At 29.0% G+C, this 20,732-nt stretch overlaps 1 protein-coding gene across 3 annotated transcripts in view; it reads left to right on the forward strand.

Moving 5' to 3' along the window:
• LOC126741979 (protein tiptop) overlaps positions 1-20,732 on the forward strand; it is a 281,714-nt gene that overhangs the window by 189,423 nt on the left and 71,559 nt on the right. Inside the window, exon 1 of one of the 3 annotated variants that reach the window (XM_050448483.1) lies at positions 2,447-2,742. The exons of the other annotated variants lie outside the window; for them this stretch is intronic. Coding sequence (XP_050304440.1) covers positions 2,685-2,742 — 58 coding nt within the window. The 5' untranslated portion in view covers positions 2,447-2,684. Of the gene's footprint in view, positions 1-2,446; positions 2,743-20,732 lie in introns of those variants that run through there. 3 annotated transcript variants of the gene reach the window in all.

Consider the following 20,732-nt stretch of genomic DNA (forward strand, 5'->3'; position numbering starts at 1 on the left):
GCAAAATGTATATCATACGGTTGCTTAGAAAGCTCTAAATTTTATGTATTATGAAGGAAAGTAAAGTTTTTTAATGTATCCGTCATATAACTAGGAGTTCCTACTCTATTATATAAGAAAACCATCTTTCTTAATGAAAAAATTGCTATTAAATATATTTTATACATTGTTATTGATACCCATTTAAGTTATGCATCAAAGAAGCAAATCAAGAACACATCTCATTCTCAAAGAGATCAACCTGCTGTATTATTAACTACAGTGCTCTTAAATGTCCCATATCATTTTCTAATTTAACCTTTGTATAACTAGAAGTTCTTACTTTATTATATGAAAAAAATTTTTTTTTTAATTAATAGACTCCTGTTAAAATATTTTTATAATTTACAAATCTATATCAAGTTATGCTATTCAATGTTGTCAAATATTTATGTTTTTTATAGGTTGTATACTTTTTGTATGTGCATACACACAAAATTTCAACATAGTCTTAATTTAACAAATATGCCAATTGATACGCTTTAAAATCACAACAGGTCAGAATTGGCAAAACAAACACCACATAATAAATTTTGAGGTTATTGTGTCCATTAATAGTTTACAAAATACTTTTTTTATGTAAACAGTCGTTATAGGTTCTAAGAAATTTCGTTGCATAGTTTTTTCTTTATTTTAGAAAAAACTATGCAACAAGAGTTAAAAGAGTTACAGGTTTCATCCTAGAATTTTAAAACATCGCTTTTATATTAGATTAACATTTTTATATTCTATATACTATTATTAGGGCTTAATCAAAATTACATAATTATTAAAAAACTATGCAAAAATCACATTTAAATTGAAAAGAAAAAAAACGTATATCATACCCATTTAAGTTATGCATTTAAAACAGAAGTTTTTCGATGTCGATTCATTTATAAATTGCTTCTTTTATTTTGGAATAAACAAACATTATTTAAGACTGTACAATCAGTTCTAGGGGAAATAAATTAAGTCTCTATATCTGAATTTAAAAAACAATCAGGTATCATATTATTTAAATTGTTTTAAAAAACTCAAAAATGTTTAAGGTAAAATGAAAATCCTTTAGTCTCCCTCCACTTATTTAATAAACATTTAGTTAATTTAAAATTCCCTACATGTTTCGGACACAGTAATGTCCATCATTAGGGGGTAAAAGGTTTAAAATTGGTAACAGGCTTCTAAAAATATTTTTTTACATAAAAAATATTATTTTATCATGTAAATGCTAAATTTTAAAATAATAATTAAAAAAGGCGCTTTTTATGGAAGATATGAAAGCATGTTTTTTTCTGTCTTAACCTCAAGCAAATAAGAAAATTATAAGAAAAAATACTCCTACATGAAATTATATACCTCAAGCGGTATGAATTTCCCTGCTGGTGAAAATTCAATAAGCGAAATCAAGCATTGCCCTTATTACAAAAAAAAAATATAACTGTTATCGATATTATATAAAAATCACCAGTAAATAATCATGGAAAAGAATTAAATCCAGATTAACTGGTTATGTTGTTATTATTATAAGAAAAAGTTCAGTTATTCGTGTGCATAGGTTAAAGATTAAAAAATTCTTTAAGAACTTCATTCACGTTCAACATACTAGAAAATTACGTATTTTCTACAATAGCTTATACAGCATTATTAGTAATGAAATATTTAATAACAAATGTGTAACTTGGTGCACTAGAGAACTTAGAATTTTCTAAAATTCTCAAAAAGTCAGTAAAAAATAGTTTTGTTAAAAATATTTTAACAAACAGCCTTTCGTATCCATTTAGGTTATGCTTATAAATAACAAAAGATATTTATTTAAACAACTAAGTTGAGCCATATTTTAATGTATTACAGAATCCTTTCAGTAAATCATATACATACGTATGTAGATAAAAGTGACATTTCCTAGTAAAATGAAGTATTTATTTTAATTGCAGTAGAAACTTTACTTTTTCTAGTAACTTGAAGTCTATCTCTCAGAAGATTGACATTTATTTTGTAAAGAAAAAAATAGGTTTTTAAGAAAACATCCTTTTTGTTTTATATGACACATTTATTACTACAAAAATACCAATTAATGGTGCAAAAACAAAGAGGTCAGAATTGTTAAAATAACCGCCCCATAAACAAAAAAACACAACCCCAAAATTAATCCCAATTATCCCGCTCATATATTCTAAATCAAGAACAGTAAAACCCATGCCAAACGCACGCTACGAAACACATCTCATTCTCAAAGAGATCAACCTGCTACACTAACTATAATACAAGCCGATGACACGTATGTCCATCTCGGATAGTGACAGATCGGGGGTGGAGAGCGGATCGCTGTCACAACCACTCACAAACTGACTTTTCAAAGGGCTCCCCCCTCCGCCTTTTCTAGTCCTAAACACCGCGGAAAGGGCACCTCGTCGCGCCATGTAAACAGTTCAAGTTTGCCTCTCGTTACGATCGGGTCTCTGCCGAAGTAGCATCGGAAATGGTCGGCTTATAGACGTCGCGATTTTTGATTTAAAAGTTTTAATTTTTTTCTTGAATGTGATTTTTGACAGTGATCTTTTTGGATTATATCGGTTATAGTATTATTTTTTTTGGTCTTTGTAATAAGGCAGTTGAAAACGGATGATGTTTTGTTGAGAATTCAGTTCGCAGCAGGTGGAAACATGAGAAGCAAAAGTGTACCTGTTAATTTGTTGATTAGGAAAATTCACACCGCTTTAGGTACATGTTTTTTTTTAGATTTTAGGAGTTCGTTTTGTCATTTGGACTTAGAAAAGCTTTCGCTCGTGATCACTTAAATTACCACAAGTTAGGACTTCGAATCTGAACTAAGTTTATATTTCTTTTAGTGGAAAACAAACCTAAAGGAACCACTTTATTAAGTTTTGAACGGAATTTAAATAATATGTCACATTTAATATTTGACAGTAACCATAAATAGAATCTGACTGTTTTTTACATTCAGATATAAGAATTACATAGCCTAAAGTGTTGCTTAAACTAATACTTGTTTATCTCAAAATAAAACAAATAATTATAATTAAATCAAGATTCAACGTTGGCTTTAGGCGCATAACTTAAATGGTCAAGATTTACTTTTTTTTTTAAATTTTTCACACAGTTTTTTAATAATTACGTCGTTGTTGTTAAGTCCAAGTAAACAATTTATAACATTTAAGAATTGTCATATAAAATGTGTATTTCTAAATTACTTAATAAAAGTCAACTAATAAGTAACATGTTTTATTTAATTCTTGAAGATTAATTGAAATTAGATAAAACCGTTTAACATGCCTATGAAACTCTTAATATTCGACAACTTTTCCTAAAATAAAAAGATTTTTCTTAAAAGATGCAATAATATAAATCTACCATAATTTTTTTATCCACCTGAATAGATATTCTTGCATCATTTATAGGCATTTTATCAATATAATATTTTTTTATTCCGATTAGTTTTTCGCAATAAAACACTTTTTATTGGAATTCATGACGCTAATAGTTACATTTTTTATGATATACAAAGTTTCTTGGTGCAGTTCATTGCTTTTTTATTTTTGCATTAACGACTTTAAATTATAAGAAAAAGTTAATTTTTTTTTGTAATACTTCTTGTTATTAAATTTCTTCGTGTGATATTTATATTCATTTATATATATTTATCCTATTTTAAATTACTAGTAAACAAAAACAATATTTTTTCTTATAATTTTCTTATTTGCTTGAGGTTACGACAAAAAAAACATGTTTTCATATCTTCCATAAAAAGCGCCTTTTTTAATTATAATTTCAAAATTTAGCATTTACATAATAAAATAATGTTTTTTATCTAAAAAAATATTTTTAGAAGGCGTGATATTAGGATACTTAAAGTTTTCCACTATAATAAAATAAAAACGTAATCTTAGGACGTATTAATGAATTATTAAAACTGAAAATATAACCAAACTTAACTACCTAAATTAATAAATTTTCTTGTTATTATTAAGCATAACTTAAATGGATACAATAAACTTTTTGTTAAAATATTTTTCTAAGATGCGTAGATTTTAAATATTTTTGCTTGACTTTATGTTTGGTACTTAATTACTACTAAAATTTAAGGTTTCCTTTTGCCAATACAAATTTGTATTTTAAACATAAATAACCGTTAAATGTATTAATATTCCTCATATTAAATATAATGCTTTATAAGTAATTGTAGGAAAGACGATATATTCTTGCACGTTGAGCCTGAATAAAGTCCTCGAGGAAAATTTTAATTTAGAGCAATGTACATAACTAATTAAACTTTCCTTATTAGTTAATCTGGATTTATTATTACAGTTAATGTTTTATTGGAAATTATGTTCGAAGCAGGTGGAAACATAAGGAACAAAAGTGTACCTGCTTATTTGTTGATTAGAAAAATTAACACCAGTTTACATTTGAGGAGTGCGTATTGTCATTTAGACTAAGATGAGCTTTGACACATAGTCACTTAACAAACCGCAACTTCAAATCTGAACTGATTATAATATTCTTTTAATGGAAAATTACCCCAAAAGAATGAATAAGTTTTAAGGAGAATTTAAATAATGTCACATTTAATATTTAATAGTAACCGTAAATACGATCTGATCCTGACTACTTTTTAAAATTAGATATACAGATGTTATATAGCCTTAAATATTGCTCAAAAGAATGCTTGTTTACCTCATAATAAACCAGACAAATTATAAATAAGTCAATATTCAGCATTAGCCGGCCTTAAATGTTTTAAATGCATAACTTAAATGGGCATGATACTTTTTCTTAGTATTTATTCATTTCAACTTAAATTGGTGTGCTTTTTGCATGAAGTTCTTATTAGTTACGTAAATTTTGTCAAGCCCAGTAAATGATTTATAAATTGTAGAATTTTTAATAAAAAACATGTATTTCCAAAGAACTTAATATAAAGCAAGAAATATAAAATACATAATCTAAAAGTGATATATTGCACGTTTAGGAGCAAACATGTTTAATTTCTTTTTTGAAAACTCACTGAAATTAGGTGAAATCTTTTAATATTCTTGTGAATCTCTTAAAATTTATGATACTTAAAAGAACTTATAACCTATAAGCCTATTTTTTATTTTTTTATGATACACGATATTTGCTGGTGTAAGTGACTATTTCTCTCTTTTTTTGCATATATTATTTTAAAAAACTACCGCTCAATAAGGCCTTTAAAGTAAAAAAATTAACCTAAAATAAACAATTGATTGGTTTACTAAGGAGAATTGAAATAATTTGATACCTGATGGTTTTTTAATATCCGAAACACAGACTTAATTTATTTTCCTCAGAACTTATAAGACAGTCTTAAATTAAGTTTATTTGCTTTAAAATAAAACGAGCAAATTATAAATAAATCGACATTGCCAAACTTTTGTTTTAAATGCATAACTTAAATATGTATGCTCATGTAACATATTGCTCCAAAGTACTCAGACGTCCAGACATGTTAAATTTCCATTATGATCACAATTAGGTATGACAAGAATTGGGAGTTGAAGGCTTTTAATTTACCTTAGTTGTTGTTTTCTCTTAGTAAATTCAATAGTCAACCATTTTTATAGTTTATCAAACAAGTTGTAATAAAGTAATAAAAACAATGCAATACTTAGAGAATAAAAAAGATTTTGCAAATGTTGTTGTTATCTATAAGCATAACTTAAATGGATACGGCAAATTGCATGTTAAAATATTTTTATTGTGTACGTATTTATATTTAGGCTTGATTTTTTATCTATTAATTTTTGGAAATTCAAGGTTCTCTAGTACAACAAAATACAAATATGTTTTTTTCTGCGGAATTAGGCTTTAAAGAGAAATATTATTTGCTGAAGAATTATTTTTTAAAGCATAACTCAAATGCCTTTTTTGAAGTCATTATCTTTAATTATTAATAATGATGCTTCATTAATGTTAAAGTAATTGCAGTAAATAAGGTTTACTCCCTTTTTGATGCTAAGTTAAAAAAAATTAATTATTTAACTATGTAGAAGACTAATAAAACTTTCCTTTATAATATTAGCATAACCAGTGAATCTGAATCTCCTAATCCCGCCATAAATCTTTAATAAGAACATATTTTCCGGAGTGTGTATTTTTATTGGTGATTTAATACGTTTTTCGTTTTGACAAATTATTTTTAGCCCCGCCGAGACCCCCGTAGCATATTTTATATCAAACAGATTTTCAGGTATCATGTTTATTAAAGGAGAGTTAAGAGACGAATTGAAAAAAGCCATATGGTTCACCATAAATTCAGTTCCTGTGGACTCTCTTTGACATATAAAGGATTTAAAATTAGAGAAAAAATTCTTTTTTAAAAGTCACCTCTCGGATCGATGTAATAGCGATAACTGTTCACCTACGGCGTTTCCTAAATCATTATTTATAATGGAAAACAATAATATTTCCTAACGTTTATTTATGGCGCCCATAAGTAGTAATTATGTAAATTAAAATATCCACTTTTCTCTCTTGAGATTAGACCGGCGTTAATTTTTTTATGTTCCACGTAGGAGTCGGATTTATGTTATTTTTTCCTAAATAATTTACTTTTATAAAACGACGACGTCAATAAAAGTCGCTTGACTCAATCCGTAATTTTAAATCAAACTTTACCGGTCCATTGCAGACGACAAATGTCTGTTTAAATGTTTAATTTAAACTTGTTAAATAGTCGCTGGTAAGCAAGTTATAAAACTTTTCCAAAGTGACGGCTTTCCCCTTTTCAGTTGCCCCATTAAATATTTGTTTTTCAATAAACCCGAGTTCTCGCTGCAGTGACAATTAATTATATTTCTTTTTTTTTTCATTTTGAAAATCTTATCAGACTTTCTATAAGCGTACTGACGTTGAAGATGTTTGGAAACCCAATTAGTGTCGGCAAACAAAAACAGTATCAATATTAGAGCAGCAAACTTCAGAGCTAAGAAATCAAATAGAGCAAATCAGATTTAATTTGCCTGAATCTTAATTGCACCTGGACGCATAAATCAGTTAAAAGTGTGTCAGCTGCTTGTGTAAAGGAGCATGGCCACCAAACGAATTTTTATTATTTGATTTAGTGGTGGCAGGCTTGAGTTAATTTTAGAAGATTTGGGTCGAACTTTTGTGAAGCATCGACATCTATTTGATAAGCTGCTGCTGTACATTTTTTGTAGTTTTTTTTAAATTATTATTTATTTATCGTATATTGGTTAAAAGCTGGTGTTAGGTTAAGCTAATAAGTAGGTTTTACTACTTACTGCCTCGCAGATTCATCAGAGGCTCTCTATTCAAGTATTTTATAGAGATGACAACCATATCCATTTTAGTTATGCATTTTAGGAAGGACTGCAGAATAACTTTTAATAAAAAAGTCAAATGTTTTATAAAGATTGTTAAACGATGTTTTGTGAATTTCTTTTTTAGTCTCTGGCTATTCACAGATCTTTAAGTCCATTTTGTGGTATAGTTAAATATTTCAGTTTTTTCTAATAGTATTTTTATGGTTTCCTTAATTGCAGTTAAAGAAGATTTTAAGGGGTTCCAGTTGTTAAGAATCACACTTCTTTGCAGCTTTATATTAAGGATAATTATTGTTTCATAAAAGGAAAAGTGATCTTATATCATTCAGGTTCTTTTGTAAGAAAATTCTAAACAACTCATATTTGTCTATTAGAATTCTAATGATTTAATCACAGTAAAAAAAAACTTTAAAAGGAATTTTAACTAATATGAGTTACATTATTTTGAAGTTTTGTTGCGAAGATATTCACTAACTTACAAAAAAAGGTAGTGATGTTATATGGTCCAGGCTTTCATATAAGAAGAATCTAAATAAATCATCTTTTTCTACTGTGCATTTGAAACTCATTTCTCAAGTATTTTTAAAAAACGACAATCGAGTTCACAGAAGTTAGCATGTAAAACTTGATTATTGTTTATTTTGCTTCATCTTTATTGCGCATTTATGATTACAAACATGTCTGTTTCTAATTGTAATAAAGCCATTAACTGAAATTCATTAAAGCAAAGAGAATTTTGGAAAAACTCGTGTATAGTACTACAACGGAGAGTCTAAATTCTATCAGAGGTACCCAGAATAAAATAATATGTCTCTAATTAGTCAAATATTTAATTGCCTCAATTAAAGTCTTAAATTCATCAAAACAACTTTTGGAAAACTGATATTTAATATCATCAAAGATAAAACTAGCTTCTATTAGACGTGGCCAGGATAAGTTGTCTAAGATGAATGTCCAAATGCCTTAAGATTTTATGCAGTTCATGTCTGGTGATCAAATAAGAATTTAGTCTTCTTGATCTCAAGGCCATTGGACACCATACTAATGGTATTGCCTGAAGGCTGCTCCAGAAGTTTTATAAAACGAGTAATCATATTAATTTGCCAAATAAATAATATGCAATTATTGTCCAAATGCTATTTATATCTGGTAAGCAAGCAGGCCACTTACCTTCTAGATCTTAAAACTATAGGACAAGTTTTGCTTAGTACCTGCATCATAAGTAGAACATTTGATAAAAAGCGTGATCAGGCCCACTTAAGTTATGCATTTAAAATTTGATAATTGTCGGTTTTTCTCGCACGGGTACTTTTTTAGTTTAAATCCTCATTTGTGCTGACAGAAATGTCTGTTATTCACTGTGATAAAGCCTATATCTAAAATTAATAAAATCAAGGTAATTTCTGGAGAAACTCGTGTATAGTCCAACTGTAAAGATTCCAAATTTGATTGAAGATACCCAGAATCAAATTGTCCAATAATAGTTCCCAATAAGTCAAATATTTAATAATCTTAATGTTGGGTACGGTATGCATTAAAAAATTAATAATAATTGATTGTGGTTGGCTTCATTTGGTGATTATGGCGTCTATTTGAAATTACATGTTTAAATTAGTCCAAAATTCATCAAAGCAAAGTAAATTTTGGAAAACTCATTTTTAGTTCTAATAAAGGAGATTTCAAATTCTATCACACGTAGCCCGGATAAGTTATAAAAATCTGGTCTAGCAGCATTAGTCAAATATTCCGTACTGATCGTTAAAACTTTATTGACCCCAATATTCCCTGTTATAAATACCAAAAATTTCCCTGTTAGCAATTTTGGTAAAAAGAGTAATCATGCCCATTTAAGTTATGCATTTACTATTGTCCAATTGCTGTGAAACTCTATGCATTTCATAACTGATTCCGAATATGTAGAGTTAATCTCTGGATTTAGCTCTTTGAATAACTAATTAATTACCATCTGCATCAGAAGTTCTCTTGCAAAAGAGATTTTATAAAACGGGTAATCATATTAATTTTAAAAATAATCATTATGCTATTATTGTCAAAATATCATAAAATTATAAGGAGTTTATATCCGGCGAGCAAGCAGGCCACTTTTTTTTGGACTTTAAGGCCATTGGACACAACATTGCTTAAAATGTGCATCAAAAGTAGGAAATTTTATAAAAAGCTTTATTGTGTTTACTTCAATTATGCATTGAAAAAGATTTATGGTGTTATGATAATCCAATGGCCTTTAAATTAGAAACTGTTCATATCTGGTGACAAAGCGCGCCAACTCTTGATGTGTATCTAGGTTGTTATGCATTGAGAAATAATTATTATTCAATTATTGTCCAAGAATTTTAGATATCTATGGAGTTCATGTTTAATGAGCAAGCAGGCCACTGATCTTTTGGATCTCAAGACCATTAAACTTAGTAATATCTTGTTAATGCATCAGAAGTAAAAATTTTATAAAAAGCATGATTATGTCTACTTAAGTTTCGCATTAAAACATAATTATTACGCAGTCATTTTCCAAGTACTTTATAATTCCATGCACTATATCTGGTGAGTAACCAGGTCAGTCATCTTCTAGATCTCTAGGTCATTAAACATAGTATTGCCTAATGTGTGCATTAAAAGTAGACGATTTTATAAAAAGTGTGATTGTGTCCACTTAAGTTTTGCATCAAAAAATAATTATTATGCAATTATTGCAGAAGGCCCTAAAACTATATGGTTTATATCTAGTGGGTAAGCAGATTACTCGGTTTCTGGATCTCAAGGCCACTAAACATTGTATTGCTTAATATGTCCATCAAAAAGCATGATCGCAGCTACTTAAGTTATGCATTGAAAAATAATTATTATGCAATTATGGTCCAATTGTCTTTAAATTATATACAGCTCATATCTGGTCAGCAAGCAGGCCACTCATCATCTAGACCTCAAAGTCATTAAACACAGTATTGCCTTGTATGTGTGTCTGGCAAAGCAAATTTATTAAAAAATATGATCGTGTCTATTTAGGTTATGCATTGTAAAATATTTATTAAGCTTTAGATAAAGGTTTAAAAACACTTAATATTTTTATTAATTTAGCGAAATTCAGTAAGATATTGAGCAAATGCAGATATAATCAACCAAGACATGATGATTATGTTCGTATGACATCAAGTATACTCCTCTATTTCCTAAACACATATAAAATATACCGAAGTTTTTTAATTATACTATTTAAATGGTAATCCCAATAAGGAATTTAATGGTATTCGTGAGTGCATAAAAGAATTTTTTTCAGTAGTTTAGGTATTTTTTTATTTCTTCCAGGCAGTAGAATCCAGGAGTTCCTGGACGATTGAATATATTTTTTGAGGCCAAGCAAATATAAAATCCAGAAAATCGTCGTTTTGCGCCTGGTTTTAAGTTTTCGCATTTTTCTTATTTAGTTTTGTTAATCTTTCTACAGTTTATTTGTCTATATCTTATCTTAATTTTAATTACTCACATTCTTGGATAATACAAGGAAATTTTTTTTTCAGCAGTTGCAGTACTTCTTGGTCTCGTCCAGGCAGTTAAGACCAAAAGTATTTAAAGTGCCTTAAAGAAAAACTTGATTTCTATGATTTTTTTAGGTTTTCTCTTGCACTATATTGCTTATATGTGTCTTTTTTTTAATCATATATGACTCATGAAATGATTAATTTCCAGGCAGTTTAGTCATGGACAGCCTGGAAGAATAAAAGAATTTTTGAGACTAGATATATACTAGATCATGGAAATAGTCACTTTACACCTGCTTGATTCTAGTTTTATCACTGTTTTCAAAAGTATTTTTTAAATTTCTGGGTTTTTTTGTTTAATTTTGTTGTTGTTTTTAAACTTTATTTGTCTTTATCCTACTTCTTTTACAACAATTTTTGAATAATACATAAATATCTTTTTTCAGCAGTTGATGAAATACTTGGATTCTTTCAGGCAGTTGAAGCCAGAAGTACTTGAAATGCCTGGAAGAAAACTTGATTTCTATGAATTTTTGGGTTTATTTTTCTATGCTAAATCCAACTTGGTCAGTATATATGTGTTTCTTTTAGTCTTATCTACATACTACATATCTTTTCTTTGTCAGTTAAACTCTGGACTTCCCGGGCGAATAAAAATATATTTTTTTAAACCAAGCAAATATTAAATTAGTGAAATCGTCGCCTTACGCCTTTTTTTCCTAGTTTTATCACTATGTCCGCATAGAGAAAGTTTATCGGATCTGATTAGAATCACCGGTCACTGTAGACTCAAATAGTCAGAATTAAGAGGCGTTGTTTACATTTGTTTAAATTGCTATCTTAGTAAGCAAAAACAATGTGTTGAGAATAAAAACAACATAAGCAGTAAGCAAACTACTGAATATGGAGTTCAACAAGGAAAAGTCATAGAGCCGCAATTAATTATCATTTAAATAATAACTCTATTTGATCTTGCTTGAGAGAATTGTCTGTTTTGCAGATGATTCTGCAATAATATATAAAATAAAAACATGGCTAGAATTACAGAAAATAGTCGAAACTGGCCTCTCTAAAATTTTTAAATGATTTAACAAATATATTTTTAATAAAAGACTAACAGCCAAAACCGGCGTCATTTTCTATTTATTCTCTTTATATGAGTTAAAAGAAAGTATTGCCTGGCATGTGCATCAGTAGTAGAAAATTTTATAAAAAGCCCATTAGTGTCCACTTAAGTTATGCACTAAAAAATAATCATTACGCAACTATGCTTTAAAATTCTATGCATTTCACATCTGGTGACCAAGTAGGCCACTCTATTCCCTGCATCTCTAAGCTTTTAAGCACAAATACGTGCAATATCATGAATTTAATACCTATATATATTTTGGTTGTTCTCCGCCACTGGTTCGCTTCAATTTTCTCTTTCTAGCTCCCGCACATTAATATTTTGTCCCTTGACGGATAACGCTATCGTTTACCTCCTGCCATTTACCTTTCAGTCCAGAGGGGCATCCGTTCTGTCCGAGCTGATTGATAGCTGGCAATCAAGACCTGCAGTCACGTAAGCGCCGTGCCGATGAACACACCGTTTTTCATTTTGTGAAATAGACCGACGAGGACCTATACGAGAAAAATTGATATCAATTGGGACTTTTAATGATATTTGATCGGTTTACGAGGTCTAGAGCATTACTAAGTAATTAACTATAATAAAAAGAATGATAGAACAACGGTAGCATCTTTGTAAGAGGGGAACAGAAAGAACAAAACGGGCCACCCCCAAAATACAATTAACCCTGCCGGTGCAAATTATCCCTCTCTCGATCGAGTTAACCCGGTATCGGGGTCTCGAGGGGCCCTTCGACACATCAAACAGCGCGGGGGTTAACAATTGGCTTGGGGTTGATTTCGCCGCTCCAAAGCCGGAACAATGCCAAGAGAATTGTATAATAAGGTAAGGAGGTGCGAATTGCTTACCTTTTTTTATATTTGGACCCCAATTAATTATAGAATCTAATTTAGGGATTTGAGAGTTAATTATGTATTTTTTGTTGGGTGCCTAAAAGTGACTCTTTTATTATATGCTGGTATATTAGCCGACTCACGTATAAACTTTGACAATTTTAAAATAGTTTAGAAAACTTTCAACTTTATAATCCAGAAAATCTGAGCGAAGTCGTAGGAAAAAAAGCCTTCAAAAAAGCGTTACAGCGCCATTAATCAGAGCCGTTTACCGGTTGATTTATACCAGGTACTAAATTACACTACCGAAGATTTAGAACAGCTTTTGTAAAAGACATATGACCCCATCTGGAGATTTAATATCAAACTCTTGACAAATGCGGTCATAATATCCAGGCCCGTATCAATTTTAAAATATAAACGTACGAAGCGAGATCTTTTACAGTCTTTACGTTGCCCCGTTCTCGAAATGAATAATGATTTTTGATACCGGCGTCCGTCCGCTCCTTGTTCCTTTTTAAAAGGAGTTTTTATCGTCTTAAGGCTTGCTTAAAATTAAGCATTAATTATTCTTCTTCGAAGCATTTGTATTTTACTTGTTTTCAATGTTTAATTCTCCGTTTCAAGTGTGTATTTACAGTTAAATGCAAAATATTTCATTAGAAACTGTAAGAATAAATAAAACTATGTTGAAGGGAATATTGACAAATTCATCAAGAAACGCTTAACGCGGGATAATTAGTTAACAGAACTAAACTGTATAATTTATTCGCTGTTGTAGGCTTTAATTACAGGGTTTTAGGCCATAGTGCATCGTGTCCTTTTAAGTTATGCAGTTAAAAATATACGAACCCTTGAAAAGTTTTGTTAGGTTACCACCTGTTTTTTGGATGAATTATAAAATTTTAATGAATGTGTAATCGTGGCCATTTAAGTCATGCATATTTATTTTCCAACATTTTTATAGAATATTATTTTGTGGCTATCAAGGAACTATTTGTAGTATAAGAAACATACAAAAAATAATTGCAATATCAAAAAAATATTAATGGCGAGTTTATAAATTAAATCTTTAGGAACGTCAGGGTTAATCCAACCTGGCTAGTATAAAAATTAAATATATTTAGGTTATATTATTATAAACCCCCGTATCTTAAATTTTCTAGAATTTGTATAATTGCTTGCATTGACTGTCAGTATTCTCCTGAGATTATTGGTCTATTTTGGTAAAAACAATGAAAACAATTCTAAAGATTTCGAGATTCTTACATCAAACTTTAAAAAGGACGCGTGTCGTGATATTCTGAAGGGTAAAAAGTCAGTTGTTTCCACGACAGTCGGTGCAAGTTTTTAAGTCTGTGATTATTTTTAACTCGTTAGGAAATTCCAAAATTTCATTATAAATATTATGACGTTCTAATATAATTTAAACCACTAATATGCTGCTTGTTTCAATATCTTTAAAATCTTAAGAAAATGGTACGTTATAATAATAGATTTCTTTCATTTACTTAATTTTTTTTTTTACAAAATAGCAGTTTCAGGACGGTATATCTTAAGATCTTTAATAGAAATTCCATCAATTTGTATAATATAATAAATAGCTATATAGCTTTCTCTTCATATATTAGTTTATCCGTTATATGTATTTTTTTTAATGTTAATATTAATTTCTTAAATGCTACAGAGTTTAAAAAATATATTAAATTTTTCCGATTCAATCACATTATTAGGCGAATAGCTGCTTTTATTTTTGTAAAATTTATTTTTTTACCATTATTTGAAAATTCTTTTTTTTTAATAACTAAATGTCTCTGTAATAATTTAGACTATCTTTAGCTTTTTTTGACGCGCCTAGTAAACTAAAAAATAAATAGTTTTTCTTTCTATATATTTTAATTTATAAGGAGCATATTTGGTAATTAAATAAGAAATATTAATAATCATGCCATGTCAGTTAATGAGCTTCATTTTTAATGCTAAGGTATGTGTATTTTCATAACCCCGGCATTTTATAGCTTTATAATATGGCTTGCATTCAGAAATATTTAAAATTACATAGAATAAACTATGATCAGTAATATTTAAGGTATCAGAACAGATTCCCATATTTCACATTTAATAGACTAATAATTATTACGTCGACCAGAGTACCAGTATTGGAAGCACCGTTTTAAAAGGCAAGGTATCATCCTGTGAAGTTATGCATTTTACTGAAACCTCAAGTATTTCAAAATGAAAACCAGATAAGTAATTTACTAATTTATTGAACTATAATAGTAATAATAATAATAATAATAATTAATATTATTATTATTATTTTTATTTATATATAATAATTATTATTTAATAATACTAATCTTTATTTAGCATACATAGCTACATAAAAAAACAACAAATTTCCCAAAAAATTAATAAAAATAAAAATACATATAATATTAATAATAATGTTCATAAAGCTAATTCAACAACATATTTAGTTAGCAAGAGTACATATATAAATAAGCAATAAATATAAAATGCTCGGTTAATAAACATTCAATAACTCTTCTACTAGTAATAACTGCTAATATAAATGAACTTTTTTTTTAATATACCGAAGGGACTACCGTGAAGTTATTTAATTCTGATTTTTATATACGGTAGTAGTAGTCGGCGCGAGTAAGTGGAGTCCCTTGGCGGCCGAACAAATCGGTCGGTGTCAAAAGGGCCGCACGCGCCACCACAATGCAGCCATTCGGGCCCTGCTTTGCTTCTCTTCATCCTTCACAAAGGGATTTTCCGTATCCGCGACTTTCTTGTGCCTCTTTCTTTATTTTGTAGGTTTCTCCTTGGGTTTATTATTAAATTTTTTTGGTGCTAGGTCAGGAGTAAGCTACTTTTTAACTCTTAATTTGACAATTTAATTAGTCACCAATATAATTTTTTTTGGATGCATATTTGGATAAGGCTCTTATTGTAAGCCCTACAAATAATTACTTATGAAAATTTTAAACATCTTTTCCTAATTAACTAAAATATCCATTAAAGCACGTTTTGAAACTATAATTTTAATGCATAACTTAAATGGACACGATTACTTTTATGTTACGATGATGCTTAAAATCAGTAATACGCAGTGTTAAGACATTATATATCTCTACGCTTATTCATTTTGCAGCTGATACCATCGACCTTGTTAGGTATCATCCCACAGATCAAGTGGAAGATATTGAATATGAGCTTTAACAGATCTAAGACATAAAACCAAAACTTCAATCCTAATCTTTTACCCTGAAATACATATGTTTATTTTTTTGAAGTCATACTATAGGACATGTCTCAGAGCTGAGTAAAAAGCCTTCAAAATTAATTTTTCTTATAGGGACATCATCTAGAAAAGTATCTGTTTCCAAACTTATGGCAGCCTACTATTGATTTTTTCTGACTGATTGGAGATATAGTGCTCACTCGAAAATAATTTTTCAACTTCAAAGACCGCATTATGAACAGCACTTTATTGTCTTAGAAATTTTTACTTTTCCATCTCTGTCTAAACAGAACTAATTTGTCTACGTTAAGGAGAATGTCTTACTTTTTAATACCAACTGATTTACGTGAACACCTGACTTGGAACCGTAATAGTGATAAAGTTTTACTAACTTTCACAGATTATTAAGAATTCGGAGTTGGTAATATTAAGTTTCTTAATTGCCTGCCAAGACATGTAAGATAGCTAAAGAGTACAAAGTTTCTATTTAAAATTTTAAGTTACTTAATAAAAAGAGCGTCAATTGAGGTCTGTCTCCAAAATAACATTTCTAACATGTAATATACAGATATACTTATTTTTCTTTAGTAAGCTTCTATCAATTTAAAATGCTTGTCATAGATCTTAGTAATTGGAAATCTAATAAGAACTGTTAAATATTATTTAATTTGATTAGTATATGCTTATAATCTTTAATCAATAGCAATTTAAAATTTGTGTAAAATCTTATCCATTTTATCTTGTAAACAGAAAAACTTAGTATAATCCAATCTTTGACCTCGTAGGTTGGAAATATTAATATATATTTGATATAAAAATTAAATGCATAACTTAAATGGACATCTTGGCTTTTAAACTAAAACTATTTTTTTAATAATAAATTATTGCTCACAAAAAGTAGAAATTTCTTTTAAAGGGAAAATGTAGTGTTTCTTTTAAAATATCCAAAGCTGAGTAACCCTGTCGTTTATAGACTGTTTTATAAACTCATATTTAAAGCCTGTTGCAGTGAGTTTAATTTAAATTTGTCTATAAAATGTTCAATTTCTCCCACAATCTGTAAAAACTTATTGCATAACTAAAATGGATACGGGGACACTCTTATCTACAATTAACATAGGATCAATAACAAGCAGTATAAAATAGCTATAGGGTCAAGATATTATTCTGATGGTTGAGTTGACCTAAGATTTAATTTTTAATTTGAAAAAATAGAACATACTTTTTAATGCATAACTTTAATAGACTTGATGCTTTTTCACTTATTGTACGCAAGTAGAAAATTGGCTTACTATATAAAATGAGTATTTTTTTTAGCAAAGTACATGACTCCTGATATTGTTAGATTATTAATTTATAAATATATTTTTATTATTAATTAATAACTAAATGTTAGTGGCAATCACAAAGTTATTTTTCTCGTGGACAGTGGTGACTTTTGCAATAATTTCGTACTTTGTTGTCTTAATTTACTGATTCTTTTGATAATAGTTTTAATATTAATAAACATACCAAATGTTCTTGATTCATTTAAATTTTCTGATGTAACTAGTACTGATATTGTTAAAATAATTTCTACAATAAAAAAGGGCAGACCTGTAGGTGATGATATGGATGTTATAATGCTACCTTTAATAGCTCCATACTTACATAACGTTATTAATCAAAACCTCATTAAGTTTCTGTAATTTTCGAAACTATTGAAAGTTGGCTGATTTTATTCTTATACTATATAAAAATATTTCCAAGGAGTCTTGCCATAAATTCTAGTTTTTCGTAGTTGGTAGAATATTTAAATAGTTATTATTTTACTTTTAATGATTTACACATTTTGGCGGAAACCCCAATATAATAGAATATTCTTTAACCCAATTTTTCTAGTATTTTAAAGTGTTTAATTTTAAGACCAAAATAAACTAATTATTCTCCCTATAAACCAATTAAATCAAATCACAACAGTTTGATTATTATTTAGATATACCATAATTGACACAAGATTCTTCATTCATCAAAATTTATCATAAATATACTTTTCTGGTAAATAAAGTGTACTTTGCGTTTTTGAAACTAATACCCAATGCATGTGTGATAGAGGTGATAGTGAGCATCTGTAAGTAAAGATAAGGAAGATTCGGTTAATTCTTCTTTATTCCACTTTCAAAAAAGACTTCAAAAAAGACCTCCAATTAAAAAAAAAAAAGAAAAACGAAAAGTTGAGTGCAGGCGGACTTACTCAAACTGATATACTTTAAGATAGCGACCATGATAGCATGTCGAAAGCTTAAGATTAATTCAATAAAACAAAAACCGTAGCATTACCAGCATTCTGAAAAGCGTCGTCTAGTATGTCAGATGGAGCAGTGGAAAAGCTATACATTATCCGAAGTTCCAATAATTTTTCTAAGACTTTTTAATGTGTTAGTAAGATTGACATTGATCTCATTTCATTAAATTTAATAAGATTAGTTACTTTATATAAAAGTAAAACATTGCCCTATTCATCATTAACTATTTATTATATGAGTGATATAGGAAATTATAAATGGATAAACTAAAGAGAACAGTGTAATCTTTTGACTGTCCGCTCTAAAAGACAATATTAAGAATAATATTTTAAACTCATTTATCTCCATCGTCAATACAAGGAAAGTGTTGCTTATGTAGTCGATTATTCCTGTAAAAAAGATAATAATTCTGAATTACATTTTTTTAAGTTGTTTGAGAAAAATGCATATTTAATTCATTCTTATTTTCTAAATTATCAGATTTAATAATTTCTTCAGTTTAATAATTTCTTCTAGAATATAAATTAAGTAGTATTTTTTATTATTATATAATCAGTGTCAATTTGTTTGTCTTGAAAAATCGATTTTATTTATATTTTTTCTCTGTTTTTGGACTGATTTGACCAATTTTAGTTTATGTTTTTTATTTTACTTCAAGCTTTGTAAACGAGGGTATAACACACTCTGTGCGTATTTTTTGACTTTGAATTTGATTACTATTTTAATTCTAATGTGCCTAAAGTATCAGTCTTCATTTCAAAGGTTTTTCAATAATTGAGTGTTATCGGTCATCCATGGACTATATGGTTTCATTTGTTTATTTCTTACTTTCAATAATATACAAATCGACAATATTTAATATTGTTGAAGTTAAACAATGACTTTGCAATTAATATTATCGATCAAGTAGATTGAGACCCAAAAGGTGCCCTCTAGGAGAGCTTAAAATTTGATAATGGAAAAACTTATATTTATAACTTTTTTTATTCTCCCTATATAATTTTAGACGATACAAACAAATGCCTACCAGACCTGAATGTTCACAACGACAAAACCAGGTGGGTAACGCCATAAATTATATGTCCATCAAAAAGCTTATACGTATTTTTGGAGCAAACATCATTTTCGTTCCGAAATTGTCATGATGATTGATGGATAATTTTTGTAAATTCATGTACACATATTATTAGTTTTTGAAATACTATGCTCGGGCTGCCAGTCATTTCTCACGAAATTTTATCAATAACGTTTGATTGATACCTGGCAATCCATCAACTTAATATCTGGGTTGACATCCCGCTCTGTACCCAGCATTAGTCCGAATTTTAATTGATAGCTAGTGGTAAATATAGTTCCCCCTTATCAATTTTATTCCAGTTTTTCAGCGTCATAGATTTATTACTCTGACAATAAATTAATTTAAAGTGGTTAAGTGGCGGTCTAATTAAATACCCTTATTGAATAAAAACTCCATTATCTGACCAGAATATCTATAAACAGCCTGAAAATAACTAAAAAAAAAACTCTCTCAACAAGATCATTCACTGTCATTTAGGGGGGACAACAACCGACCAATCTGACAAGTGACATCATTAAAATTGTTTTGATCCGAGGAAAAAGTAATTAAAATAAAAAAAAACGACGAGAATCCTTCTACCTGGGCCTTCTCGCTGATGGCACATTATGTGAGGGAAGATTGACAGCGGAGATTAACGTTTTTAAGGTATCGACACTTTTTCCCTACGTGCAAGAACCGATTAATTGGACTTGATGGACGTCACATGTCACAGTTTTATCGAGAGCAGATAAACTCGACTAGACACCAACCGACGACTCCTGTCATGAGGGATTAGATGAATGGAGTCCCCCCCGGTTTTTTCGTTTCGCTTTTTTTTCTCACTGTTTTTCTTTCATCTTTTATATCTTATTAGAGTCGAGTCTCTTGTGTGGTCAAGATGTCTTGGGTTTAATAAAATATTATCAGCAATTTTGTTTATTATTTATATTTTAGGTTGTAGAAACTCAAATGCCTTTAATTAGACACACTTCTCTATCAGTATAATTTTTAGGCTTCTTTTTCATCAATCTTGATGCAAAGTGTAACCATTTAAGTTTATGGACATACCCAGATTCTCAACTCTGGATTTAAATTTATATCCACCTCTTTTAAACAGACCAGTTTAACTAAAGTTGATCTTTCGGTTGAATTTACGTATCATCTCATGAAACAAATGACTTACCCGAATCCTCCGCAAATCAATCAATCTTGATGCGAGGCGTAATTTTTAAAAGTCATAAAGCGCGATGGACAAGCAAGCAGGCAGCGTAAGTGGAGAGGTGTGCTTTAAGATAATAACGGCCATAAGTCATGTGCTAATTGTGTCCCAAA

This window comes from Anthonomus grandis, chromosome 11 (assembly GCF_022605725.1).
Source record: "Anthonomus grandis grandis chromosome 11, icAntGran1.3, whole genome shotgun sequence".
Classification (NCBI taxonomy): domain Eukaryota; kingdom Metazoa; phylum Arthropoda; class Insecta; order Coleoptera; family Curculionidae; genus Anthonomus; species Anthonomus grandis.